Raw genomic sequence first — 24,612 nt, 5'->3', positions numbered from 1 at the left:
GAGATATATTCTTCCCTGATCCCATATCCATCCTTACTCCTTCCCCCACATCCCAGTCCCCCAAGCTTTCCCCATTCCTCCCCTACTCCCTTCTCTCTAACCCTCTCCCCTTCCAATAACCCTCCCACCCCACAATGCACCCAAGGTTACCTGGGACTCTTGTCTATTTCCAATCTCCAGGAGGATATTGGATGGAGGAAGTACATGATTTTCTTCAGGTTCACCTTCTTATTTAGCTTCTCTAGGATCACGAATAATAGGCTCAAAGACCTTTAATTATGGCTAGAATCCACATATGAGTGAATACATACCATATTCCTCTTTTTGGGTCTGGCTTACCTCACTCAGTAAAGCGTTTTCTATGTCCATCCATTTGCATGCAAAATTCAAGATGTCATTGTTTTTTACCGCTGAGTAAAACTCTAATGTGTATATGTTCCACACCATTTTTAACCATTCTTATATTGAGGGGCACCTAGGTTGTTTCCAGGTTCTGGCTATCACAAATAGTGCAGCTATGAACATAGTTGTACAAATACTTTTGTAGTATGATAGGTCATCTCTTGGGTATATTCCCAAGAGAGGAATTGCTGGGTCCTGAGGGAGGTTGACTCCCAGTTTCCTGAGAAACCGCCACACTGATTTCCACAGTGGCTGTACAAGTTTGCATTCCCACCAACAATGGATGAGTGTTCGCCTCACTACACATCCTCTCCAGCATAGGCTATCATTGGTGTTTTTGAGTTTAGCTATTCTGACAGGTGTAAGATGGTATCTCAAAGTGGTTTTGATTTGCATTTCCCTGATCGCTAAGGAGGTTGAGCATGACCTTAAGTGTCTTCTGGCCATTCTAAGTTCATCTGTTGTGTATTCTCTGTTCAGTTCAGTACCCCATTTTTTAATTGGGTTAATTCGAGTTTTAGTGTCTAGTTTCTTGAGTTCTTTGTATATTTTGGAGATCAGACCTTTGTCTGATGAGGGGTGGGTGAAGATCTTCTCCCAGTCAGAAGGCAGCCTTTTTGTCTTACTGACAGTGTCCTTTGCTTTACAGAAGCTTCTCAGTTTCAGGAGATCCCCTTTATTCATTGATTCTCTTATTGTCTGTGCTACTGGGGTCCTACATTGGAAGTGGCCTCCTGTGCCTATATCTTGTAGACTACTTCCCACTTTCTCTTCTATCCGGTTCAAAGTGGACAGATTAATGTTGATGTCTTTAATCCATTTGGACTTGATTTTTGTGCATGGTGATAGATATGGATCTACTTTCATTCTTTTACAGGATGACATCCAGTTATGCCAGCACCATTTGTTAAAGAAGCTTTCCTTCTTCCATTGTATACCTTTAGCTCCCTTGTTGAAAATTAGGTGTTCATAGGTTTGTGGGTTAATATCCGGGTCTTCTATTCAATTCCATAGGTCGACTTCTCTGTTCTTATGCCAATACCAAGCTGTTTTCAATACTGTAACTCTGTAATAGAGTTTGAAGTCAGGGATGGTAATGCCTCCAGAAGTTCCTTTATTGTATAAGATTGTTTTGGCTATCCTGAGTTTTTTGTTTTGCCATATAAACTTGATTATTATTCTCTCAAGGTCTGTGAAGAAGTTTGATGGGGTTTTGATGGTGATTGCTTTGAATCTATAGATTGCTTTTGGTAGAATTGCCATTTTTACTATGTTGATTCTCCCAATCCAAGAGCAGGGGAGGTCTTTCCATTTTCTGGTAACCTCCTCAATTTCTTTCTTCAAAGACTTAAAGTTCTTGTTAAATAGGTCTTTCACTTCCTTGGTTAGAGTAACCCCAAGATATGTTATGCTATTTGTGGCTATCATGAAAGGTGATATTTCTCTGATTTCCCTCTCTGCTTCATTATCCTTTGTGTATAGGAGGGCAACCGATTTTTGGAGTTGATCTTGTATCCTGCCACATTACTGTAGGTGTTTATCAGCTGTAGGAGTTCTTTGGTAGAGTTTTGGGGGTCGCTTATGTACACTATCTTATCGTCTGCAAATAACGAAAGTTTAACTTCATCCTTTCCAATTCGAATCCCCTTGATCTACTTTTGTTGTCTTATTGCTATTGCTAGAACTTCAAGCACTATATTGAAGAGGTATGGAGAGAGTGGACAGCCTTGTCGTGTTCCTGATTTTAGTGGAAAGGCTTTGAGTTTCTCTCCATTCAATTTGATGTTAGCTGTCGGCTTGCTGTATATTGCTTTTATTATATTTAAGTATGATCCTTGTATCCCCAGTCTCTCCAAGACCTTTATCATAAATGTGTGTTGAATTTTGTCAAATGCTTTTTCAGCATCCAATGAAATGATCATATGGTTTTTTTCTTTCAGTTTATTAATATGATAGATTACATTGATAGTTTTGCGTATGTTGAAGCAGCCCTGCATCTCTGGGATGAAGCCTACTTGATCATAATGGATAATTTTTCTAATGTGTTCTTGGATTCGGTTTGCCAGTATTTTATTGAGAATTTTCACATTGATGTTCATGAGTGAGATTGGCCTGTAATTCTTTTTCTTGGTTGTGTCTTTCTGTGGTTTTGGTATTAGGTAACTGTAGCTTCATAAAATTAGTTTGGCAATGACTCTTCTGTTTCTATATCGTGGAGTACATTAAGGAGTATAGGTATTAGCTCTTCCTGGAAGTTCTGGTAGAATTCTGCATTGAAACCATCTGGTCCTGGGCTTTTTTCCGTAGGGAGATTTTTGATAACAGCTTCTAATTCTTCACGACTAACAGGTCTATTTAGATTGTTCACCTGTTCTTGGTTAAACTTTGGTATATGGTACTTATCTTAAAAAATGTCCATTTCTTTTACATTTTCCAACTTTGTGGCATATAAACTTTCGTAGTAAGATCTAATGATTCTCTGAATTTCCTCTGTGTCTGTGCTTATGTCCCCCTTTTCTTTTCTGATCTTATTAATTTGCATGTTCTCTCTCTGCCGTTTGATTAGTTTGGATAGGGGTTTGTCGATCTTGTTGATTTCCTCCAAGAACCACCTTTTTGTTTCATTGATTCTTTGGATTGTTTTCTGTGTTTCTATTTTGTTGATTTCAGCCCTCAGTTTGATTATTTCCAGTCTTCTACTCCTCCTGGGTGAATCAGCTTCTTTTTTTTCTAGAGCTTTCAAGTGTGCTGTTAAGTCTCCAATGTTTGCTTTCTCCGTTTTCTTTAATTGGGCACTTAGTGCTATGAACTTTCCTCTAAGCACTGCTTTCATATTGTCCCATAGGTTTGAGTATGTTGTGTCTTTGTTTTCATTAAATTTAAGGAAGACTTTAATTTCTTTCTTTATTTCTTCCTTTACCCAGGGGTGATTTAGTAGTTGACTGTTCAACTTCCATGAGTTTGTTGGCTTCCTGGGGGTAGCATTGTTGTTGAATTCTAATTTTAATCCATGGTGATCTGACAAGACACAGGTGGTTACTAATATTTTTTTGTATTTGTGGAAGTTTGCTTTGTTACCGAGTATGTGGTCAATTTTCGAGAAGGTTCCATGAGCTGCATAGAAGAAGGTATATTCTTTCCTATTTGGGTGGAGTGTTCTATAGATGTCTGCTATGTCCATTTGATTCAATACCTCCAATATTTCTCTTATTTCTCTGTTTGGTTTCTGTCTGATTGACCTGTCCATTGGTGAGAGAGGAGTGTTGAAGTCTCCTACTATTAGTGTGTGTGGTTTGATGACTGCCTTGAGTTCTAGAAGAGTTTCTTTTACATATGTGGGTGCCTTTATATTAGGGACATAGATATTCATGATTGAGACTTCTTCCTGATGAATTGTTCCTGTTATGAATATGAACTGTCCATCTCCATCTTTTCTGATTGATTTTAGTTTGAAGTCGATTTTGTTAGATATTAGATTGGCCACACCCGCTTGTTTCTTAGGTCCATTTGCTTGGAAAACCTTTTCCCAAACTTTTACTCTGAGTAGGTGTCTGTCTTTGTGGTTGAGGTGTGTTTCTTGTAAACAGCAGAATGTTGGATCCTGTTTTCGTATCCAATCTCTAAGTCTGTGCCTCTTTATAGGTGAATTGAGTCCATTGATATTAAGTGATATTAATGACCAGTGGTTGTTGACTCCAGTCATTTTTTTGGGTAGTAGAGTGTATGTGTTTTTCTTCTTTGAGTTGTCCTTGTGAAGGGTCACTAGATGTCTGAGCTATTGTAGGCAGTGTTGGGAATGTTGGATTCCTTGGGTTGTGATTTTCCTTCTAATATTCTCTGTAAGGCTGGATTAGTAGCTACATATTGTTTAAATTTGTTTTTATCCTGGAATATTTTGTTTTCTCCGTTGATAGTGAATAATAGCTTGGCTGGGTATAGTAGTCTGGTCTTGCATCCATGGTCTCTTAGTTTCTGCAGTACCTCTATCCAGGATCTTCTGGCTTTCATGGTTTCCATAGAGAAGTCTGGTGTAAGTCTGATAGGTTTCCCTTTATAAGTTACTTGACCTTTTTACTTTGCAGCTCTTAATATCCTTTCTTTAATCTGACTGCTTTGTGTTTTGATTATTATATGGCAAGCGGATGTTTTTTTTCTGATCCAGTCTATTCGGTGTTCTGTATGTTTCTTGAACCTTCATAGGAATATTGTTCTTTAGGTTGGGAAAGTTTTCTTCTATAATTTTGTTGAATATATTTTCTGGACCTTTGATCTGCAATTCTTCTCCTTCTTCTACTCCTATTATTCTTAGATTTGTTTTTTTTTATTATGTCCCATATTTTCTGAATGTTTTGTGATGAGAATTTGTTGGATTTGCTGGTTTCTTTGGTCAGAGCGTTTATTTTCTCTATGGTGTCTTCATATTCTGAGATTCGTTCTTCTATCTCTTCTATTCTATTGGTTATGCTTGTTCCTGAAGTCTCTGTTTGTTTACCTAGATTTTCCATATCTAGCTGGCCCTCGGTTTGTGTTTTCTTCATTGCCTCCATTTCAGTTTTCAATTCTTGAACTGATTCCATTACCTGTTTGACTGTTTTTTTCTTGGTTTTCCAGGGTTTCATTTACAAATTTACTCATTTCTTCAAACTTTTTTGTTATATTTCTCTTCCATTTCTTTACTCATTTCTTCCATCTTTTTGTTATATTTCTCTTCTATTTCTTTAAGTGAGTTATTCATACCCTGTTTAAGAGACTCTATTGCTTTCATAATGACACTGTTTTCCACTTCTTCCGGAATAAGGTGTTCCAGTCCTTCTGTTGTAAGATCGATGGGATCTGGTGTTTTCATGTTGTTTTTCAGATTGTTGGAGGAATTCTTGCCTTGGCGCCTGCCCATCTCTTCCTTCAGATGTTCTCGAATGGCTCTTCCCTCCACTGGGTCTTCTCCTACCCGATTAGTGCCCCTTGCTATCCAGGAATCACTTTGCCTGCAGTCCTACCTTGCTGCAGGCAGGCTATTAAAACAAAGGAACTCCCTTCCGTTTGTACTCACTGCCCCATCCTGACAGTACCCACACAGGCTGAGTTGAAGGATTTTAAGCCCTGAAAAACGGAGAGAGGAAGGGTATGGGTTCCAGGCAGAAAGCTGGGATAGGGTAGGAGAAGAGAGGGTTTAGCTGGAGAAAGCCACCCCTTTGGAGTAGCCAGTGAGATAAGGATGGCAGGAAGATTGTGTGTTCCCTTACCAGACTTGTGTGGCGGTCAGGAACACACTTACCCCTACATTGTATCTTCTGCTACCGGATCCTAGAGTTTATTTTTGTATAAGATGATAGATATGTTTCTAGTTCATTCTTTCACATTTGAGCATTCAGTTCTCCAATTATAATTTGTTGAAGATGTTACTTTTTTTCCAGTGTATATTTTGGCATCTTTGTCAAACATCAGATGACTATAATTTTGTGTGTTCAGATTTGGGTCTGTTTTGTACTAGTTAGTTTAATTTAATATTTTAATATGAGAACTCAGCAATAATTCTTTAAATATGAAATGGTATTCCTTCTAAGAATATTCATTTCCTCATGATTGAATTTGGCTCTTTGTGGTTTTCCTATAGATCTATAAGATCATTTTACAGACTTATTTTCTATCTTTGTGACAATGTCATGGAGAATTTGACCACTATTGTATTGAATCTGTTCGTTTTTTGGTAGAATTTTTATTTTCCCAATATTACTTTTAGCAATCTTTGAAATGGTAGATCTTTCCCTCTCGTAGTGTTTGTCAGTCTCATTGTTTAGATCACTAAAATTTTCACTGTAGAGAACTTAATACTACCTTGTTTAGATTAAAATCTGGCTATTTTAATATTTGAGGCTATTATGATTAGGACTGTGTCAGTGTGTTAGTTGTTGGTATATAGAAAGGCCCCTGAGGTTTTAAAAATATTTTAATTTTTTGAGATTATAATTAGTGATTTTATGTAAACTGATATTTTATTTTAGTTTTGCTGAGATTGTTTATTATTTCTAGAAATTGATAGAATTTTGGGCTCTCATGTATCATATCATATTATGTATAAATAGGAATAATTTGACTTTTTCTTCTTTTTTTATCCCTTTAAATATTTCATTCTCTTGTCTTACTGTTCTAGATAGCACTTCAAGCTCTATATTGAAATGAATCAGTTCATGAACATCCTTCTCACATATCTAATTTTAATAGGATTGTGTCAAGATTTTCTCCATTCAGGATTTTGGTTAGGCTTTTTGTTGACTTGATGCAAACTTGAGTCCTACAGAAAGAGGAAATCTCAATTGAGAAAATGCCTAGCTCAGATTGGCTTATAAGTATGTGGGCCATTTTGTTGGTTAATGCTTGATGTGGGCAATGTCTCCCCAGGGAGGTCATTGTCTATGGTATAAAAAAGCAAGTTGAATGAACCATGGGAAGGAAACAAGCCAGTAAATCAATGTTCTTTCATGGTTTCATCTTCAATTTTGATCTCCACTTTTCTGTCATGATTTTTTCCCTCAGTTTTCTTCATGATGAACTGCAACTGGGATATGTAAAGCCAAATTAACCATTATCTCCTACATTTCTTTGATTTAGAATCTTTTATCGCAGAAGTGGAAAGCAAACTCAGATAAAGAATTATAAAAAATTGTTCAAAATGCATAATTACTCACATTTACTTGTCACATGTTGATTAGAGAAGCATTCTTGCATTAGATTGTTGAGATGTTCAGGAGTAGGAGGAGTACTACTTATTTAAGTAAAGTAAGTTATGAATCCACAGAAATTAATGAAAGAAGTTTGTGGCAAAATGTTTGTAATTGGAGTAAAATAAGCCAAGGCAGAATGTATTGCATGCTATTTCTCACATACTACTTTTTGTTGTTTTTAAAGTCAACTTAGCCATTGATATGTCTTGGCATGTAAAGATTATTGTAAAATAAACACGGTATGGAAGGGTGGCCACTAAAGCTCTTTTAAAGATGTCTATTGGTCTTTACATGTGTGGATAAACACACTATTAAGATTTTTTAAGGATATACTTTGGACCCAGTAAGATTGTTTATCAGGTAAAGCAACTTACTGCCAAACTTGCATTCAATACCTATCATCACATGCTACAAGGAGAACACTTACCCCTTCTACTTATATGACATCTAAAATTGTCTGTGGTATAGCCCCTCTTCCCAAAAATGATTAAATAAAATGTAAAAGTCAACTTGAAATCTTTAAATGGAATTACAAGATATTGGAAAATATCAGGAGCAGAGAAGGTACAACACTTGATTGAATTTGATGAATCTACATGTTATTCAGATATGGAATTGTGATGAACAGGATTACTGTAAAAAAGTGTTAAACATCCTATGCATTTCTAAAATATCATGCACCTGTTTTAAAAGGTTCTGTTCTTTGGAAGCCTTCTGATCATTTATTTCACAGTGTATGACCTTCTAGGAACCCTAACATTTTAAAATAAATTTTACAGAAAATTTAAAAGATGTAAACTTAAGTTTAATGTAATCCAATAAGAATTTGTGAGTTCCTTTTACACATTATGTTCCTACAGTTCATTGCTTTATCATTTAGCCAGACTCTAAAGGTGTATATTTCTTCTAAGTAGAAACTCAGTAAAATTTTAGTTTATGGTAGCTGTGTGACTAGTAAGGTTATGATTGAATTACTCAATCAACTGAAATATTTGTGCATTAATCATTTTTTCCTCTATGGTTTAGCATAATAATTTTCAAATTAATAAAATTGAAGTTATAAATATCAAATGGCATTTTGTTTGTAAATAGTTCCTTTAAAGATGTAACTAAGTTAAGTTAAAAGAAAGCCCAGGGTGAGTTCTAAAATATTTCCATTCTGATTGCAGCCCTTCCATATAAAACTAACATACAGATTGGCATGGTATCATGGGTGAGCTGATACAGAAACATGAAATTTCCATTATAAAAAAAAAGGTCAGCCATCTGCAAAGTGCTAGCTGGATAAACCAAACATGGCAAAAACCTTCAGAACTGTGAGAAAATAATGTTTTGGTATGTAAGAAATCCTGCCCATGGTATTTAAATGGTTAAGTAAATAAGTATGAATATTAAATGTATATATTGGTGAAGAAATGACTATATAGTGGCTCAGCAGAGATTATATTAATAAAATTTAGAATATCTTAAGGAGCTGGGCGTGTTGGCGCATGCCTTTAATTCCAGCGCTTTGGAGCAGAGGTAGGTGGATCTCTGTGAGTTCAAGGCCAGCCTGGTCCCTGCTGAATATCTGATGTGCTTCTTAATGTTTGATGCGTGTTAAACTACTGTTAATTCACAAAATAAACATTGACATTTCTTGGGCATACGATTTCTGAGTGGTTTTGCTGCCGTCATACAGCAATACCATATTAATATCAAGTGATATAATTTAGTGTCTTCTAAAGTTATCTTTCTTTGACACTGTTTAGTTCATAATTTTACAAATTGGAATCCTGTAATTGTAAGATAATTCATATCTTGCATGCAGTGCTAATAAGATGGAATGGTTCCATTCTTGATTAATAACTGATCTTTCAAATGTTGATATTTTCTTGCATTAATTAAGTTTATAGGCCCAAAATTACTATAAAAAATCCTCAGTGTTATGGTTTGATTATTTTTATCATTTATCAACAATTACCCTTCCATACTACCCCTCTAAATTACCACATAACAATTTCTTATTGATTTCATTGGAATTTTAAATTTGTGAATGCTAAATTAAGTGATTTCACCAAACCATAAATTATTCCTCTGCTTTCAGAGAGCAACTGTGCTGCATCAAACATCTCAATAAAAAGAGAACAATTGGTAAAGTCACAGAAGTTTTGAATCTCCTAAGTGTGCAGACCACACCTCAACATTGTTAAAGGAATGATTTGTGGTTTATTAATCAAGTCCAATAAATTAAACGAAAGTCCCTATCATATACAACCTCAAAATAGGTTAACTGAATGTTTATACTCTGTTGTGAACTATCAGATACTTTTTGGCTTCTCATTTGATTAAAAAAACTTTATATATATATATATATATATATATATATATACACACCCAGGAAATCCTCTGCGCTTATGCATATTATGGAAATATGTTTTCTTGTCTTAGATCATTATGCCAGAGATGAAATCAAACTGTTGCAATTGGATCAGATATTTATTTTGGCCACAAAAGAGTTTGAAAGGATCCCTCAAAAGAAAAATTAATTCTAAATATGTGTTAAGTGTGGATCAGAAGTCAAACTACTGATAGTCTTGTCTTCAAAATAGAAATAGGCAATTTACTTACAAAGGAAAGATAGAAAGAAAGGAAAGAAGGAAGGAAGAAAGGAAGGAAGGAAGGAAGGAAGGAAAACAAGTTTGGGTTTTAAGAAGAAATATCCATGAATCCTCAAAATGTTTTGAATAGCTTTCTGAGACTTTTTCCCAATGGTTCTGTTCCCAAAACATATTAAATGCCAGACAAAATTGCTAGAGCACTATGGACTCTGACAATTTAGAGATGTACAATAAATACACATCTTGATACATTCCTTAGTATGGGTGATCAAAGTAAAATGTAGAGATTCGAGTTGTAATCTATATTTTCATATATTACTCAGCATGTTTTATGTGTAAACCTACCTGGTATCAATGAAAATATTTGCTTCCTGGACAGATAAACCTGAAAATAGAAATACTGTTGATTCTTAAGTATTTTATATTCTATTGTTCCTTTAATTGTGTTTTTGTGTAAATAACAGCCATGCTTTTAAATAAGCATATGATATCCCAAGATTGGAATCTAAGTCTGTAGCATCTATTTTAAAGCTTTTAATATATAAGTACTTCCAAAATCTATTGATAATTATGTAAGGCATATTGAGATCATCACTATGGTTAGCAGATCTCCAGTATTAGGGAGAATTGTTTAGTCTTCCCTTAAGTGTTTAAATGCCCAAACCATGGAACATATTGAAAACTCACAAACAAGTTGAACATGATTGATAATATTTTTTATTTTATGTTTCTAATTTAGATAAAGTTGCATAACAACCCTTCCCTTTTTTCCTCTAGCCCTTCCCACCTTCCCTCCCTCAAACACCTTCCTTGCCTCCAGATCTCAAGTTAACAGCCTCTTTCTTTTTTTATTGTTATTGTTACATACATACCTGTATGTGTGTCTATGTGTGTAACATACTGAGTCTGTTTTTGATGTCTCTGTGTATATGGTTTTAGTGCTGACCAGTCTACACTGGACAGCCAATAAGGGGACTTATAACCCTGGGAAAAGCTAAATCTCCTTTCAACAGTCATAGTTGCTTGTAGAACATTGTCTAGGAACTGTAAAATTTTCCCCATTCCATATTAACACTTCCATTGATAATATCACTGTTTCAGTATGTGTATACAACCTTTTCTAGGACAGACTCTTTCATAGCAGACTTCCTGGCTCTTAAAATATTTTTGACTTCCTCTTTTTTTGTGGTTTTCTGAGCTAAAGATGCGGGACTTGTGATGCAAATGTATCTTGTTACCCAAGATCTTTTGATCTCTGCATTGTGTCGCACTGTGGCTTTCTGTGGTGGTTTTCATTTCTAATAAAGAGAGATTTTGGTGAAGTGTTTTAGAAAAACTGGTTAATTGCATCTCTCTTTTTGTAAGTTCACATAAAATTTTCTAAAACCGTGGACGATAGACCATAGGAAAGAATATTTCTTGTCAGATCCAGCTTGAATCAACTGAGTATTGTGTGCTATATGGCATACTCAGACCTAGGTGCTCACCCTTAAACAATGAGATACAAACAAAAGCTAATTCAATGTTGGTCTGGGAATCACGTGGGTTAAACTGACCTGCTTTTTTCTTTTTTGCCTGACACTGTGTTTTTGTTTGTCTATTGTTATTCATTTTAAGGATGATGAGTACTTTTTGAGGTATTTCACGTCGGTTTTTATTTCTTCTATAGAGAACTCTTTTTATTTTAAGATTACTAGCCCATTTTTTAATTGGGTGGCTTCTTTGACTCTTTATATTTTGAATTCTTTATATATTTCAGATATTAGTCCTTTGTCAGATGTAGCTGGAAAAGATTATACCCGACAAAGTTTTCCTCCCATTCTATAGAGTTCATTTTGGCTGGATTATTTCCTTAGCTATACAAATTTTTAGTTTTGTGATTTATCAGTTGTCAGCCTTAATTGCTTGGCAAAACAATCCGTTTTGTAAGTACTTTCCTACACCTACTGTTCTGCCTATGTTTTCTTCTAGCAATTTTATTTTTTAGGATTCAAATTGTGGTCTTCAATCTATTTGGATCTAATATTTGTATATTTGTGCATCGTGATAGATATGGGTCTATTTTCATTCTTCTAAATACATTCTGGTAATGCTTTTCCCCTCCCCCAATGCCTCCCAGAAACTCTCCACCCATTTACCCTCCCATGACTTACCTTTATCTCTCTTAAACAAATATACAAGCAAAAACACTCATGCCCAATAACATCCACACAAAAATACTAAAAACAGAAATCAGATTATGCAAGCATAAGAAAAATGCTCAAACAAAGGAATATGAAACAAAAACTCTCCAAAAATACCATTGTGCTCCTTTTGTGTTGGTCAGCTACTCCTAGGATTGGGACCTATAATAAAGTATGCTTAAAATACCTAGTGAGACTCTCTTTGGAGAAACTATTTTTTTTTTGCATGTGGTTGTCAACACAGAAAGCTTCTTGATTCATGTTGGAAGCTCCTGACTGCCTCCCACTCTGAAAGCTTACACCCTTCATTCTATTTTTAAATTTCTCCTTAATTTTCTAATAGGGTAAGAAGCTTTTCAATCCCATCTCCGATTCAGTGTTGCATTCCCTTGGATGTTTTGGTTTGTTTATTGAATTCAAGTTTAAATCATGATTTATCTTCATTATCTCATTCAGGTGTGAAATTGTGTTTTCTTCAGCATCACTATAGCATTTACTATCATGCTACAGAAGTTCAATGAAGTGTTTCTTCATGTCTTCTTTAAATTTCTTTAATTCATTTAGAAAGTTTATGATTATTCTTTAAATATTGTATGTTCCTGCATTTGTTGAGGTAGCTTCTGTTAGAGAACACTTACATAATACTGGTGGGTTTTTTTTTTTTTTTTGATTTTTCGAGACAGGGTTTCTCTGTTGTTTTTGGTGCCTGTCCTGGAACTAGCTCTTGTAGACCAGGCTGGCCTCGAACTCACAAGGATTCGCCTGCCTCTGCCTCCCGAGTGCTGGGATTAAAGGCGTGCGCCACCACCGCCCGGCTACTGGTGGGTTTTGTAAGAGACATGCTGTGCTTTTATTGTTGTTGCTGCTATTGCTTTTTGTTGCTGAAGCTATGGTTTTTGTTGTTGTTGTTTTTGTTTTGTTGTTTTCTTCTGATTTGGACAGTCATGTGGACTTCTTTCTTTTTTGTGTGTCTGATATACTAATCTACTCTTCCTTAGATTGGGCCAGTGCAAGAAATGTGAAAAAAAAAACCTGAGCTGAGGTAGGCTAAGCTGATGCGTGAGCTGCGCCACTCAAAGAGGGTGCACAAATGAAAAGATTTAAGGGCTATATGTCTGAATCTAAGCTGGTGTGTTTGCACATTTTAGTGGATTAGATAAACCAAAGGCAACACAAGAAAGCTACTTACCCAGGAAAGGTGGCCACACACCAAGGGAGGTTTGTAGGCCATAGGTCTGGAATTAGGATTGTGTGTTTGCAAATGGCAGAGGGGGAAGAAGAAAAAAATGGAATGCAACTTAACCAAGAGAGGTAGCCCCTTACAAAAAGTGTTTGTGGGCCTTAATGGTTCTGGAACTAGGGTTGTGAGTTTGCCGATCAATAAAGAATTTCTAAAAAGTACAATTGATTGCAGGTCTACAATGAAAATTTTTAAAGATTTTCAAGGAAAAATATTTCAACTGAATTTTTTTTTATTTCAAAATTCTTTTTAGGTGGAAGTGAATCGTCCTGGGACAAAGATAAGATACAGTCTCCACTTGCTGCTCCTGGAGCTCAACATGGAATGGCTCATGCAGCACTGACTGGCCACCCCAGCCTCGGGAGTGCTCCGACCCTCAATCCACTTCAGCAGAATCACCTGCTCAGCAATCGTAAGTGTACTATTCTGACCAAATTGCTTGTCAGAAAAATAGAAGGCAACACCTTCTAGATACCTTGGATTGAAAAAGCTTAGTCTATTTCTCTTCCATAAAGAAAACAGTTTGTATTTCAGAACCACAGGAAGAAATTAAGAATGATTTCTTTGAAAATATGAAATTAGTGTCACACAGATAACTGGGGAGGCATAGTAACAGAGGAAAATAAAATATGTAAGTTTGTGTGAGGCTATTAAGCAGAGTAGTAAGGAATGTTGACAAGGAGAATATTGACTTGTATTTCAAGTTTATTTTTTACAAAATTATATATCATGTTACTTTGGAGAAGTCTTCAAGCAGTTTTGACAGATAAATGTAAGGGTGAAATGTAACTATTTCAAGTTATTCTGAGTACTACAAATTGACAAAGGCAAATATGTTAATAATTCATTGCTCATAACAGTTACTATGTAAATTAATCATTAATAGTTCTTAGGAATGTGAATATAGATGATTTGTACAAGTTTCTATTTAGATGATCTTTGTATGCACTTGAAATACTCTTAACTCTTTCTGCTGTAAAAATGATCTTCCAACAAAAATTCTTGGGTAAAAAATACTACATTTCTTATGAGTAAAAATCCCTGTAGAAGAGTTGTTATTCCTTTTCCTGAGAGTTTTATTTTCCCACTAAACACTAGTGTTGAAGCAATTGAATTTTGAAATGGTTCACCCTCATGATATACAATCACCAGAGTAAGGGCCTTGTATAATAGTAGTTTATCATAGCTGTAAGAAACAAAACCTCAGGTACTATATATTATGAATTCTGTAGAGAGAGGAAAAAGAGAAATTTGGGGTACAGAAAAAAGGCAGCAAATGAAAATTGAATACCTCATATTACATACACAACATATTTTAAATCAAATCCTGTTTAACCTAAATCAATTCCCTAAAGATAAAGTTTTCTCAGCTTTTATGCACCCAATAAATCATTTGGGACTTTCAAGCAAAGGAAACCATCAACAAGACAAAACAACAACCTACTGAATGGGAAAAGATCTTCACTAAACCCACATCAGACAGAGGTCTGATCTCCAAAATATACAAAGAACTCAAGAAAGTGATCATCAAAAGAACAAATAATCCAATAAAAAAATGGAGTACAGTCCTAAAGAGAGAACTCTCAACAGAGGAATCTAAAATGGCTGAAAGATATTTAAGGAAATGTTCAACATCCTTAGTCATCATAGAAATGCAAATCAAAACAACTCTGAGATTCCATCTTACACCTGTAAGAATGGTCAAGATTAAAAACACTGATGACAATTTATGCTGGAGATGTTGTGGGGTAAAGGGGACACTTCTGCATTGGTGGTGGGAATTCAAGCTGGTACAGCCCCTTTGGAAGTCAGTGTGGCAATTTCTCAGAAAATTAGGAAATAACCTTCCTCAATACCCAGTAATACCACTTTGGGGATGCACAATTGTGCCATAAGGACATGTGCTCAACCATGTTCATAGCAGCATTGTTTGCCATAGCCAGAACCTGGAAACAACCTAAATGCCCCTCGACTGAAGAATGGATAAGGAAAATGTGGTACATTTACACAATGGAGTACAACACAGCAGAAAAAAATAACAACATCTTGAATTTTGCAGGAAAATGGATGGAGCTAGAAAACATTATTTTGAGTGTGGTAACCCAGACCCAGAAAGACAATTATCACAAGTACTCGTTCATAGGTGGTTTTTAAACATAAAGCAAAGAAAGCCAGCCTACAAACCACAATCCCAGAGAACTTAGACTACAATGAGGACACTAAGAGAGACTTACATAGATCTAATCTAAATGGATAGTAGAAAAAGACAAGATCTCCTGAGTAAATAGGGAGCATGGGGCCCTTGGGAGAGGATTGAAGGGAATAGGGAAGAGGCAGGGAGAGGAGCAGAGAAAAATGTAGTGCTCAATAAAAATTCAATTTGAAAAAAAAAGAAGCAAACAGAAAATGCATCTCATGAAAAAGAGTACTGTTTGAAAAACAAGTCAAAGATTGATGAAGTAGCTCGTGAGCTAAAGGACTTTTCATTAGAGTTTTAGAAAATGAGTGGAGATGCATAGATCACATGACAAATCTGTGCTCAGTAGTAGGTCTATAGTCTGAGCACTCCATGGGATGAGGGCAGAGGCACTTGGTTCCTTAAAGTTATTGTTTTGTTTTATTTTAATTCAATTTATTTTAAAATTTCTCTTTCATTCTTTGTGTCTTTACATCATGCATCTAATCCCCTTCATTTCTCTGAACCTTTCTAACTACCCTCTGTACTTGCAACCTCTCCCCACCAAATAAAATAAAATTAAATAAAAAAATAAAGAAAAATCAGTCTCTTCATGGAAGCTGTAGTGTGACATATTGAGTCACACAGTATATGCTTTTATCCATATATTTTTACTTGCAAATAGTCATTGATCTGGTTCATGGCCTCTGGTTTATGCTACATTGTCAATGCTGGACCCTCACTATAACTCCTCTTGGATATCTTGAGCTTGCCCTGTGTTGCGGAAATTCTGCAGCTTTGGGTCTGCAGGACTGGTCGCTTCATGTGTTCCAGCAGATCACAGATGGGGTGCATGTTGGTGTGGACCTAGTCAAAACCCTGGTTCTATGCCTGGGTAGTTGCAACATTGGTCAGCCTGCTATTTCCCCTTGAAGCTCTTGTTAAGTTCATCTAACAGCACCAGTGAGCTCCAGATAATGTGAAAAATCATGTGCTAAAATAGTGGAAATGTGACACAGCACAAAAGACAGAAGATTTAGAAAAATTAAAAACTAAAAAATGTCAAAGGATATACTAGAAATGAAAAAATGTCCCTATAACATTATGGATAATAATTTTAATTGAATTCTATGTAATCTGTGAGCCTGAAATTAAATTTCCCCAAAGAAAGAACAGTTAATACCAATACTCTTCAAATTATTCCATAAAAGATATACGTAAAGAGCATTGCCCAGTTCATTTTATGAGGCCACAGTTATTGTGATACCCAAACCACATAAATATTCAACATAGAAAATAATTACAAACCAATTTTTCTTGTGAAGCAAGGTACAAAAATTCCCAATGAAACACTTACAAACCAAATCCAAGAACACATATGAAAGAACATCCACCATGATTAAGTAAGCTTTATCCCAGAGACACAGGGGTAGTTCAATATACATAAATCATTAAATGTTATCCACCATACAAAAACCACTGAAATATAAAATAAAAGGTGACCTTCTCATTAGATGATAGCAAAGCCTTTGACAATATCCAGCACCTACTCATGATAAAAAGTCCTGGAGTGTTTAGGGATATATGAGTCCTGCATAAATATAATAAGGGCAGTTGATAGCAGGTCCATAACCAACATCAACTTAAAAATGAAGAAACTCAAAGCAATTACATTAAAATTACGGACAAGGTAAGGTTTCCCACTCTCTTCATACCTATTTAATGTAGTACTTGAAGTCTTAACTAGACCAATAAGAAAAATACAGGATATAAAAGGAATACAAATTGGAAAAAAAGAAGTCAAGGTATCTTTATTTGCAGATGATATGATAGTATACATAAGCGACAATAAATGTTCCATTAGGAAACTCCTACAGCTGCTAATTTCAGCAAAATAGCTAGATAAAAATTAACCCAATAAAATCAGTAGCCTTCCTATATACAAATGGCAAATAAACAGAGTGAAGTCAGGGAAACAGCATCTTTCACAATAGCCTCAAATAATATAAAAATATCTTGGGGTAATTCTATCCAAGTAAGGAAAGATTTGCATAATAAAATTTTTACAATGTTGAAGAAAGAAATTGGAGAAAGTACCAGAAGATGGAAAGATCTCCCATGCTCATAGATCAATAGGATTAATGTAGGTTACCTATTGCTCATAGATCAGAAATTTTAACTGAAAATAATAGAAAAATATGGCCATCCTTTAAAAAACAATCTATAGATTCAGTGCAATCCCCATCAAAATTACAGTAGAAATCTTTGGAGATCTTGAAAAGATAATATTGAGCTTCACATGGAAACACATGCATACAAACACACTCACACACACACATAGACAAACAAAACTGAGAATGGCTAAATTAATCCAGAATCATAATTAACTGTTGGAGGTATTTCCATCCCTGACCTCAAATTGTACTACAGAGCTATAATAAAAATAAAAAGCATGATATTGGCACAAAAACAGATACACTGATCAATGGAATCAAAATGAGGACTGAAACATAAATCTACATACCTTTGGACACCTGATTTTTGATAAAGAAGCCAGAAATTAATACTAGGAATAGAACAATATAATACAGAAAATAAAACTAACTTTAACAATTATGGTGCTGAAATTGGATGGTCAAAATTAGAAGAATCCAAATAGATCCATACTTCTTTTTTTTTAGAAAGTAATTTTATTAAATTATAAAAGTTTCCATTTCTGCCCCTCCTCCCAACACCCTCCCACTCCCCCCCACTCCCTCTCCTCCTCCCTCTCCATCCCTAAGAGCAGTCAGGGTTTCCTGCCCTGTGGGAAGTTCAAGTTCCTCCCCGCTCCCTCCAGGTACAGGAAGGTGAGTGTCCAGACAGACTGGATCCCCAAAATCCAGTATATGCAGAGGAAACAAGTCCCAGTGTCATTGTCAATGTCTTTTCAGAAAGACTCCGGGCCAGCCACATTCAGAGAATCTGGTTGGATCGTGTCCTCGTTCAGTCCCAGTCCAACTGGCCTTGGTAAACTCTCATTAGATCTGTCCCCTTGTATCAGTGGGTGATCGCATCCCCCGCAGTCCTTATTTTCTTTTTCATTTTCTTCCTCTTTCTGCTCCTCATTTGGACCTTGGGGGGCTCAGTCCGGTGCTCCAATGTGGGTCTCCGTCTGTATTGCCATCCCTCGTCAGATGAAGGTTCCCTCTGGTCTTGCCTTCTTTGCTCAGGTTCTCTTTCCTTCTGCTTCTCATTTCGACATAGGGAGTTAAGTCCAGTGTTCCAGTGTGGGTCTCTGTCTCTATCTCCATCCATCGCCAGATGAAGGTTCTGGGACTTTTGTCTATTTCCAATCTCCAGGAGGATAGCTACATGATTTTCATCAGATTAACCTTCTTATTTAGCTTCTCTAGGATCATGAATAATAGGCTCAAAGACCTTTAATTATGGTTGGAATCCACTTATGAATGAATACATACCATATTCCTCTTTTTGGGTCTGGCTTACCTCACTCAGTAAAGCGTTTTCTATTTCCATCCATTTGCATGCAAAATTCAAGATGTCATTGTTTTTTACCGCTCAGTAAAACTCTAATGTGTATATGTTCCACACCTTTTTTAACCATTCTTCTATTGAGGGGCACCTAGGTTGTTTCCAGGTTCTGGCTATCACAAATAGTGCAGCTATGAACATAGTTGAACAAATGCTTTTGTAGTATGTTAGGGCATCTCTTGGGTATATTCCCAAGAGTGGAATTGCTGGGTCCTGAGGGAGGTTGACTCCCAGTTTCCTGAGAACCCGCCACACTGATTTCCACAGTGGCTGGATAGAGATGGAGATGGAGACCCACATTGGAACACTGGACTTAACTCCCTAGGTCCAAACGAGAAGCAGAAGGAAAGAGAACGTGAGCAAGGAAGGCAAGATCAGAGGGAACCTTCATCCGACGAGGGATGGCGATACAGACAGAGACCCACATTGGAGCACCGGACTGAGCCCCCCAAGGTCCAAATGAGGAGCAGAAGGAGGAAGAAAATGAAAAAGGAAATCAGGACTGCGGGGGATGCGATCACCCACTGATACAAGGGGACAGATCTAATGAGAGTTTACCAAGGCCAGTTGGACTGGGAAAGAACGAGGACGCGATCCAACCAGATTCTCTGAATGTGGCTGGCCCGGAGTCTTTCTGAAAAGACATTGACAATGACACTGGGACTTGTTTCCTCTGCATATACTGGATTTTGGGGATCCAGTCTGTCTGGACACTCACCTTCCTGTACCTGGAGGGAGCGGGGAGGAACTTGAACTTCCCACAGGGCAGGAAACCCTGACTGCTCTTAGGGATGGAGAGGGAGGAGGAGAGGGAGTGGGGAGAGTGGGAGGGTATTGGGAGGAGGGGCGGAAATGGAAACTTTTATAATTTAATAAAATTATTTTCTCATAAAAAAAGAGAAAAAACTTAAATGTCTGCGGTACACTTAAAGAACTGTTCAACATCCTTAGCTATAAGGGAAATGTAAATTATGCAGATCAAAATGACTTTGAGATTTCATCTTATACCTTCCAGAATTACTAAGGTCAATAAAAACGTGACAGCTTTTGTTGTAGAGGATATGAAGTAAGAGGAACATTCATCCATTGTTATTGGGAGTGCAAACTTGTTCAATCACTGTAAAAATCAATGTAGTGGTTTCAGGAATTTGAGATTATCTCTCTCTCAACATTCATTTATACCACTCTTGGGCATATACCCAAACAAAATTCCATTCTACCTCAGAAATACTTGTTCAAACATGTACATTGCTGCTCTACTGATAACAGCTATAAACTGGAAATTTGATGTCCCTCAACAGATAAATGAACAAAGAAAATGTGATACACTACACAGTGGAAACATACTTATCCATTTTTAAATGTGAAATCATTACATTGAAGGTAAATAAAACCAGAAAAATCATCGCTTGTGAGGTAACTCAAACCCAGAAAGATAGTCAAGGTGTATATTTGATTGTTTGTGGATATTAGCTGTTTAGTCAACAAAAATGTATCTACAGTAAATATAGTAATAATGGTTAAATAATTTAAATATAGAGTAATGGACTTGGGCAGAAGTGGGATGGAAGAAGGCACAGATAGATCTTCTTAGGAAAGGGAGATAAAATAAATAGTTACAAGTTGAATGTCGGGGGAATGGAATGGGAGGATGAACTGGGGATAAAAAGAGAAGAAGATATGAGAGAGGGAATGTGTGGAGAGACAGTTCAAGTTAAGGGACATTTAAAAGGAGCTATGAAAATCTAATGTAGTAGATGCTTCCTAAAATATATACATATATGAAAGTGATCTACATCAAATTGCCAAATCACAGGGAAGACAGAGTCCCAAATGGATAGCTCTTGTCATCAAATAATACTTCCAGGACTGGTTGTGAGTTGCATCTAATTGAGGTGTAGGCCAAATGTTTTCATGAGAAACCCAAAACAATCCAGTCTGTTGCCAAGACTATAAATTGCTTACCGCAAACTGATGGCAGATCCTTATTACTGAAGACAGCACTCATACTACTCATTGAACATGATGAATTTGAGCTGGTTCCTACAGAAAGCCTTTACCCCTATGTGCTAGCATCTTTGGTACAAGAAAGTACTCTTTACTCTACCAAAGGAGAAATATAAATACCAACCCTTCCACAAACCTGAAAGATATGCTAGGACAACGGTGGCACAGAACTTGTGGAAGTAACTAACCATCACCCCATATCTGATTTTACATATGATCTAGTCCATGAGATGGGAGAAATACCTGACACTACTTGAATAACCAAAAATCTGAAATTAGCAAGCCTGGGGACCTAGGGTAAAACAAATACTACTGGTCTGAACAAACAAGCAAAATTCATAGCAATAAAATGACTCCTAATGATATTCTGTTAAAATCAGTGCTGTGTTTAGCCATTATCAGAGAAGTTTTCTTCTGTAGCAGTTAGGAGCAAGCACAGACCCACCTGCGACATTATACAGAAAATGAGAAACCTTGGAATACCTAGCTGGTATCTCCATCAAATCTCTTCCCTTCAGGGCTCAGGGTACAATGTGCAGGTAGAGTGTCCTTTGCACATTTATTCTGGTTTCCAATTTAGTGCTTTTATGAGTTTCCAGAGAGTATTAGAGTGTGGAACTCTGCATCTGTAACTGTGTCTAGTGCATTTTCTAGGAATCCTTTTCTTCTGTTTGTTTGTTTCATCCTATTGTGATGCATTAGTTTTGTTCTATCTTATATTTTTATTTTATTTTATTATTTAAAAAATTCCCAAATGAAAACACAAAAGTCATGGGCTAGTTACAAAACATGTGGTATTCTAGATTTGGGAATATACAGAAAAAAGTGAGCAGAAACAAAAATGGAAAACTATTTGAATTGTCTGTAATTATTATCACTCTAATTGGAAGCATGAATCTGGGAGAATGCAGCCCAAAAATGAGGTGGAATAAAGTCCATGCAATAGCCACCTTTATTCAGGGAACCAGAAAATTTATACTCTGACAGTATTTGGAGAGTTAGGAAAATTCATATAAACAAAGTTCATGCGAGTTCAAGTTATCTACAGTCACTGTCAAGGGCAAGGCAGTTTGAGTCAAGACTGTATACAGTCACTAGTACAAATTGTGCTTGGAAACATCATTTTTTATGTATTACTCTTTTTTAAATTTATTTAAAAAAACAATCTTTTCTCATTTTACACGCCAAATTAATTTCCCACTCCCTGTCCTCCTCCTTTTTTCTCTACTCGCCCCCCCCAGACCCTACATCCCACTCCTCAGAGAAAATATGGCTTTCATTTTGGAGGCAACCAAGTCTACCACATATAGCTAGGCTGAACAAGGTATCCCTCCAGGGATAATGGATTCAAAAAAGTCAGAACACGCAGTAGGGATAAATCCTGGTCTCACTGCCAGTGGCCCCACAGTCTGCCCCAGCCATACAATTTTCACCTGGATTCACTAGGCCAAGTTTGTTCCTATGCTGGTAACCTTACTGTCAGGCTGGAGTTGGAAGGTTTCCTTTAGATCAAGTAGGCTGTTTCAGTGAATATCCCCATCATGGTCTTGACCTTTTTGCTTATAGTCTCACTCCTCCATATATTTGACTAGACATTGGGAGCTCAGCCCAATGTTCGATTGTAGTTCTCTGCATCTACTTCAATAAGTTGCTAGATGAAGGTTCTATGATGACATTTAAGACAGTCATGAATCAGACTACAGGGCAAGGCTAGGTCAGGCACCCTCTCTACTATTGCTTAGGGTCTTAGCTGGGGTCATCCTTGTAGATTCCAGGAAATTTCTCCAGTTCTAGGTTTTTTGCTAGCCCCATAATGGTTCCCTCCCTCAATCAAGATAGCTCTTCCCTTGCTTTTTCTAATTTCTTTCTCAACTTCTTTATCATTTGTATGTAGGAGGGCTACTGATTTTTTTGAGCTGATCTTGTATGCTGCCAAATTACTGAAGGTGTTTATCAGCTGTAGAAGTTCCATGGTGAAATTTTTGGGTTCACTTATGTATACTATCATATCATCTATGAATAGAGAAAGTTTGACTCCTTCCTTTCCAATTTGTAGCCCTTTGATCTCCCACTGGGCCCCAGCTCGTCCTGCCTGATCCCGCAGCCATTCAACCCCAAAGAAACATACAGGGGTCTACATTAATCATATACTGGTTTGTCTATTAGCTTAGCTTCTTGTTAATTCATAACTGATATTAGCCCATAATTCTTATCTGTGTTAGCCACATGGCTTGGTACCTTTTCCAGCCAGATAGTTCATCTTGCTTCGTCTGCATCTGGGTGACAGCTGCAGACTGAATCTTTCCTCTTCCCAGAATTCTCCTGTTCTTGTCGCCTCACCTCGACTTCCTGCCTGGTTGCCTCGCCTATACTTTCTGCCTGGCTACTGACCAATCAGTGTTTTATTACAATACCAGCAACAGGGTACAGACTATTGTCCCACAGCAGTGAACAATTTGAGGAGTATACATATTAGCTCTTCTTTGCTGTTTTGGTAGAATTCTGCACTAAAACCATCAGGCCTTGATCTTTTTTTGGTTAGGAGGCTTTTGATGATAGCTTCTATTTCCTTGCAGTTATAGGTCTATTTAAATTGTTCACCTGGTCTTGATTTCATTTTGGTATGTGGTACCTATCCAGAAAATTTTCCATTTCTTTTACATTTTCCAATTTTGTGGAGTAGAAGTTTTTGTAGTATGACCTGATGATTCTCTGGATCTCCTCTTTGTCCATTGTTATGTCCTCCTTTTCATTTCTGATTTTGTTAATTTGCATGTACTTTGTCTGCCTTTTGATTAGTTTGGATGAGGGTTTGTCTATCTTGTTGATTTTTTCTCAAAGAATCGCCTCTTTGTTTCATTGATTCTTTGTGTTCTTTATTTGTATTTTCCTGATTTCAGCCCTCAATTTGATTATTTCCTATAATCTCTTCGTCCTGTTTCTTTTTGTGATGGAGGAGGGTTATCTGTCTATTGTTACTTTCATTGGTTAATAAAGAAACTGCCTTGGCCTTTTTGATAGGCCAGCCCTTAGGTGGGTGGAGTAGACAGAACCGAATTGTGGGAGAAAGAAAGCAGAGGCAGTCAGTCGCCATGAGTCTCCTCTCCGAGACAGCCGCAGGTTAGAATCCTCCTGGTAAGCCACCACCTCGTGGTGCTACACAGATTATTAGAAATGGGTTAATCAAGATGTGAGAGTTAGCCAATAAGAGGCTGAAACTAATGGGCCAAGCAGTGTTTAAAAGAATACAGTTTCCATGTAATTATTTCGGATAAAGCTAGCTGGTCGGGTGGTGAGAAGTGGCAGGTCATTCTTCTACATTTTTGTTCTAGAGCTTCCAATATGCTCTTGAATTGCTAGTGTGAGCTCTCCCCAGTTTTTTTTTTTAATGTGGTCCTTTAGTGCTATGAGCTTTCCTCTTAGCACCACTTTCATAGTATCCCATAGGTTTGGTCATGTTGTGTCTTCATTTTCCTTGTATTCTAGGAAGTCTTTTATTTCTTTCTTTATTTCTCCCTTGACCCAGGGGTGATTTAATTTAGCACTGTTCAATTTCCATGAGTTTGGAGGTTTTCTGCACTTAGTGTTATTGTTGAATTCTATCTTTAAACCATGGTGATCTGATAATATACAGGATGTCACTACAATTTTATCATATCTGTTGAGGTCTTTTTTTTTTTTAGTACTGAGTGTATGGTCAATTTTAGAGAAGGTTCCATAAGGTACTGAGAAGAAGGTATATTCTTTT

General features: G+C 36.7%; 1 protein-coding gene across 1 annotated transcript in view; it reads left to right on the top strand.

The window, feature by feature from the left end:
• The window catches only part of Dach2 (dachshund family transcription factor 2), a 635,206-nt gene that overhangs the window by 383,441 nt on the left and 227,153 nt on the right, over positions 1–24,612 (top strand). Inside the window, exon 5 of the mRNA XM_087902553.1 lies at positions 13,401–13,559. Coding sequence (XP_087758679.1) covers positions 13,401–13,559 — 159 coding nt within the window. The remainder of the gene's footprint in view (positions 1–13,400; positions 13,560–24,612) is intronic.

This window comes from Myodes glareolus, chromosome X (genome assembly GCF_982192425.1).
Source record: "Myodes glareolus chromosome X, mMyoGla1.1, whole genome shotgun sequence".
Classification (NCBI taxonomy): domain Eukaryota; kingdom Metazoa; phylum Chordata; class Mammalia; order Rodentia; family Cricetidae; genus Myodes; species Myodes glareolus.
The sequence above is the reverse complement of the archived record's forward strand: the minus strand, read 5'-3'. Positions and strand labels throughout refer to the sequence as shown.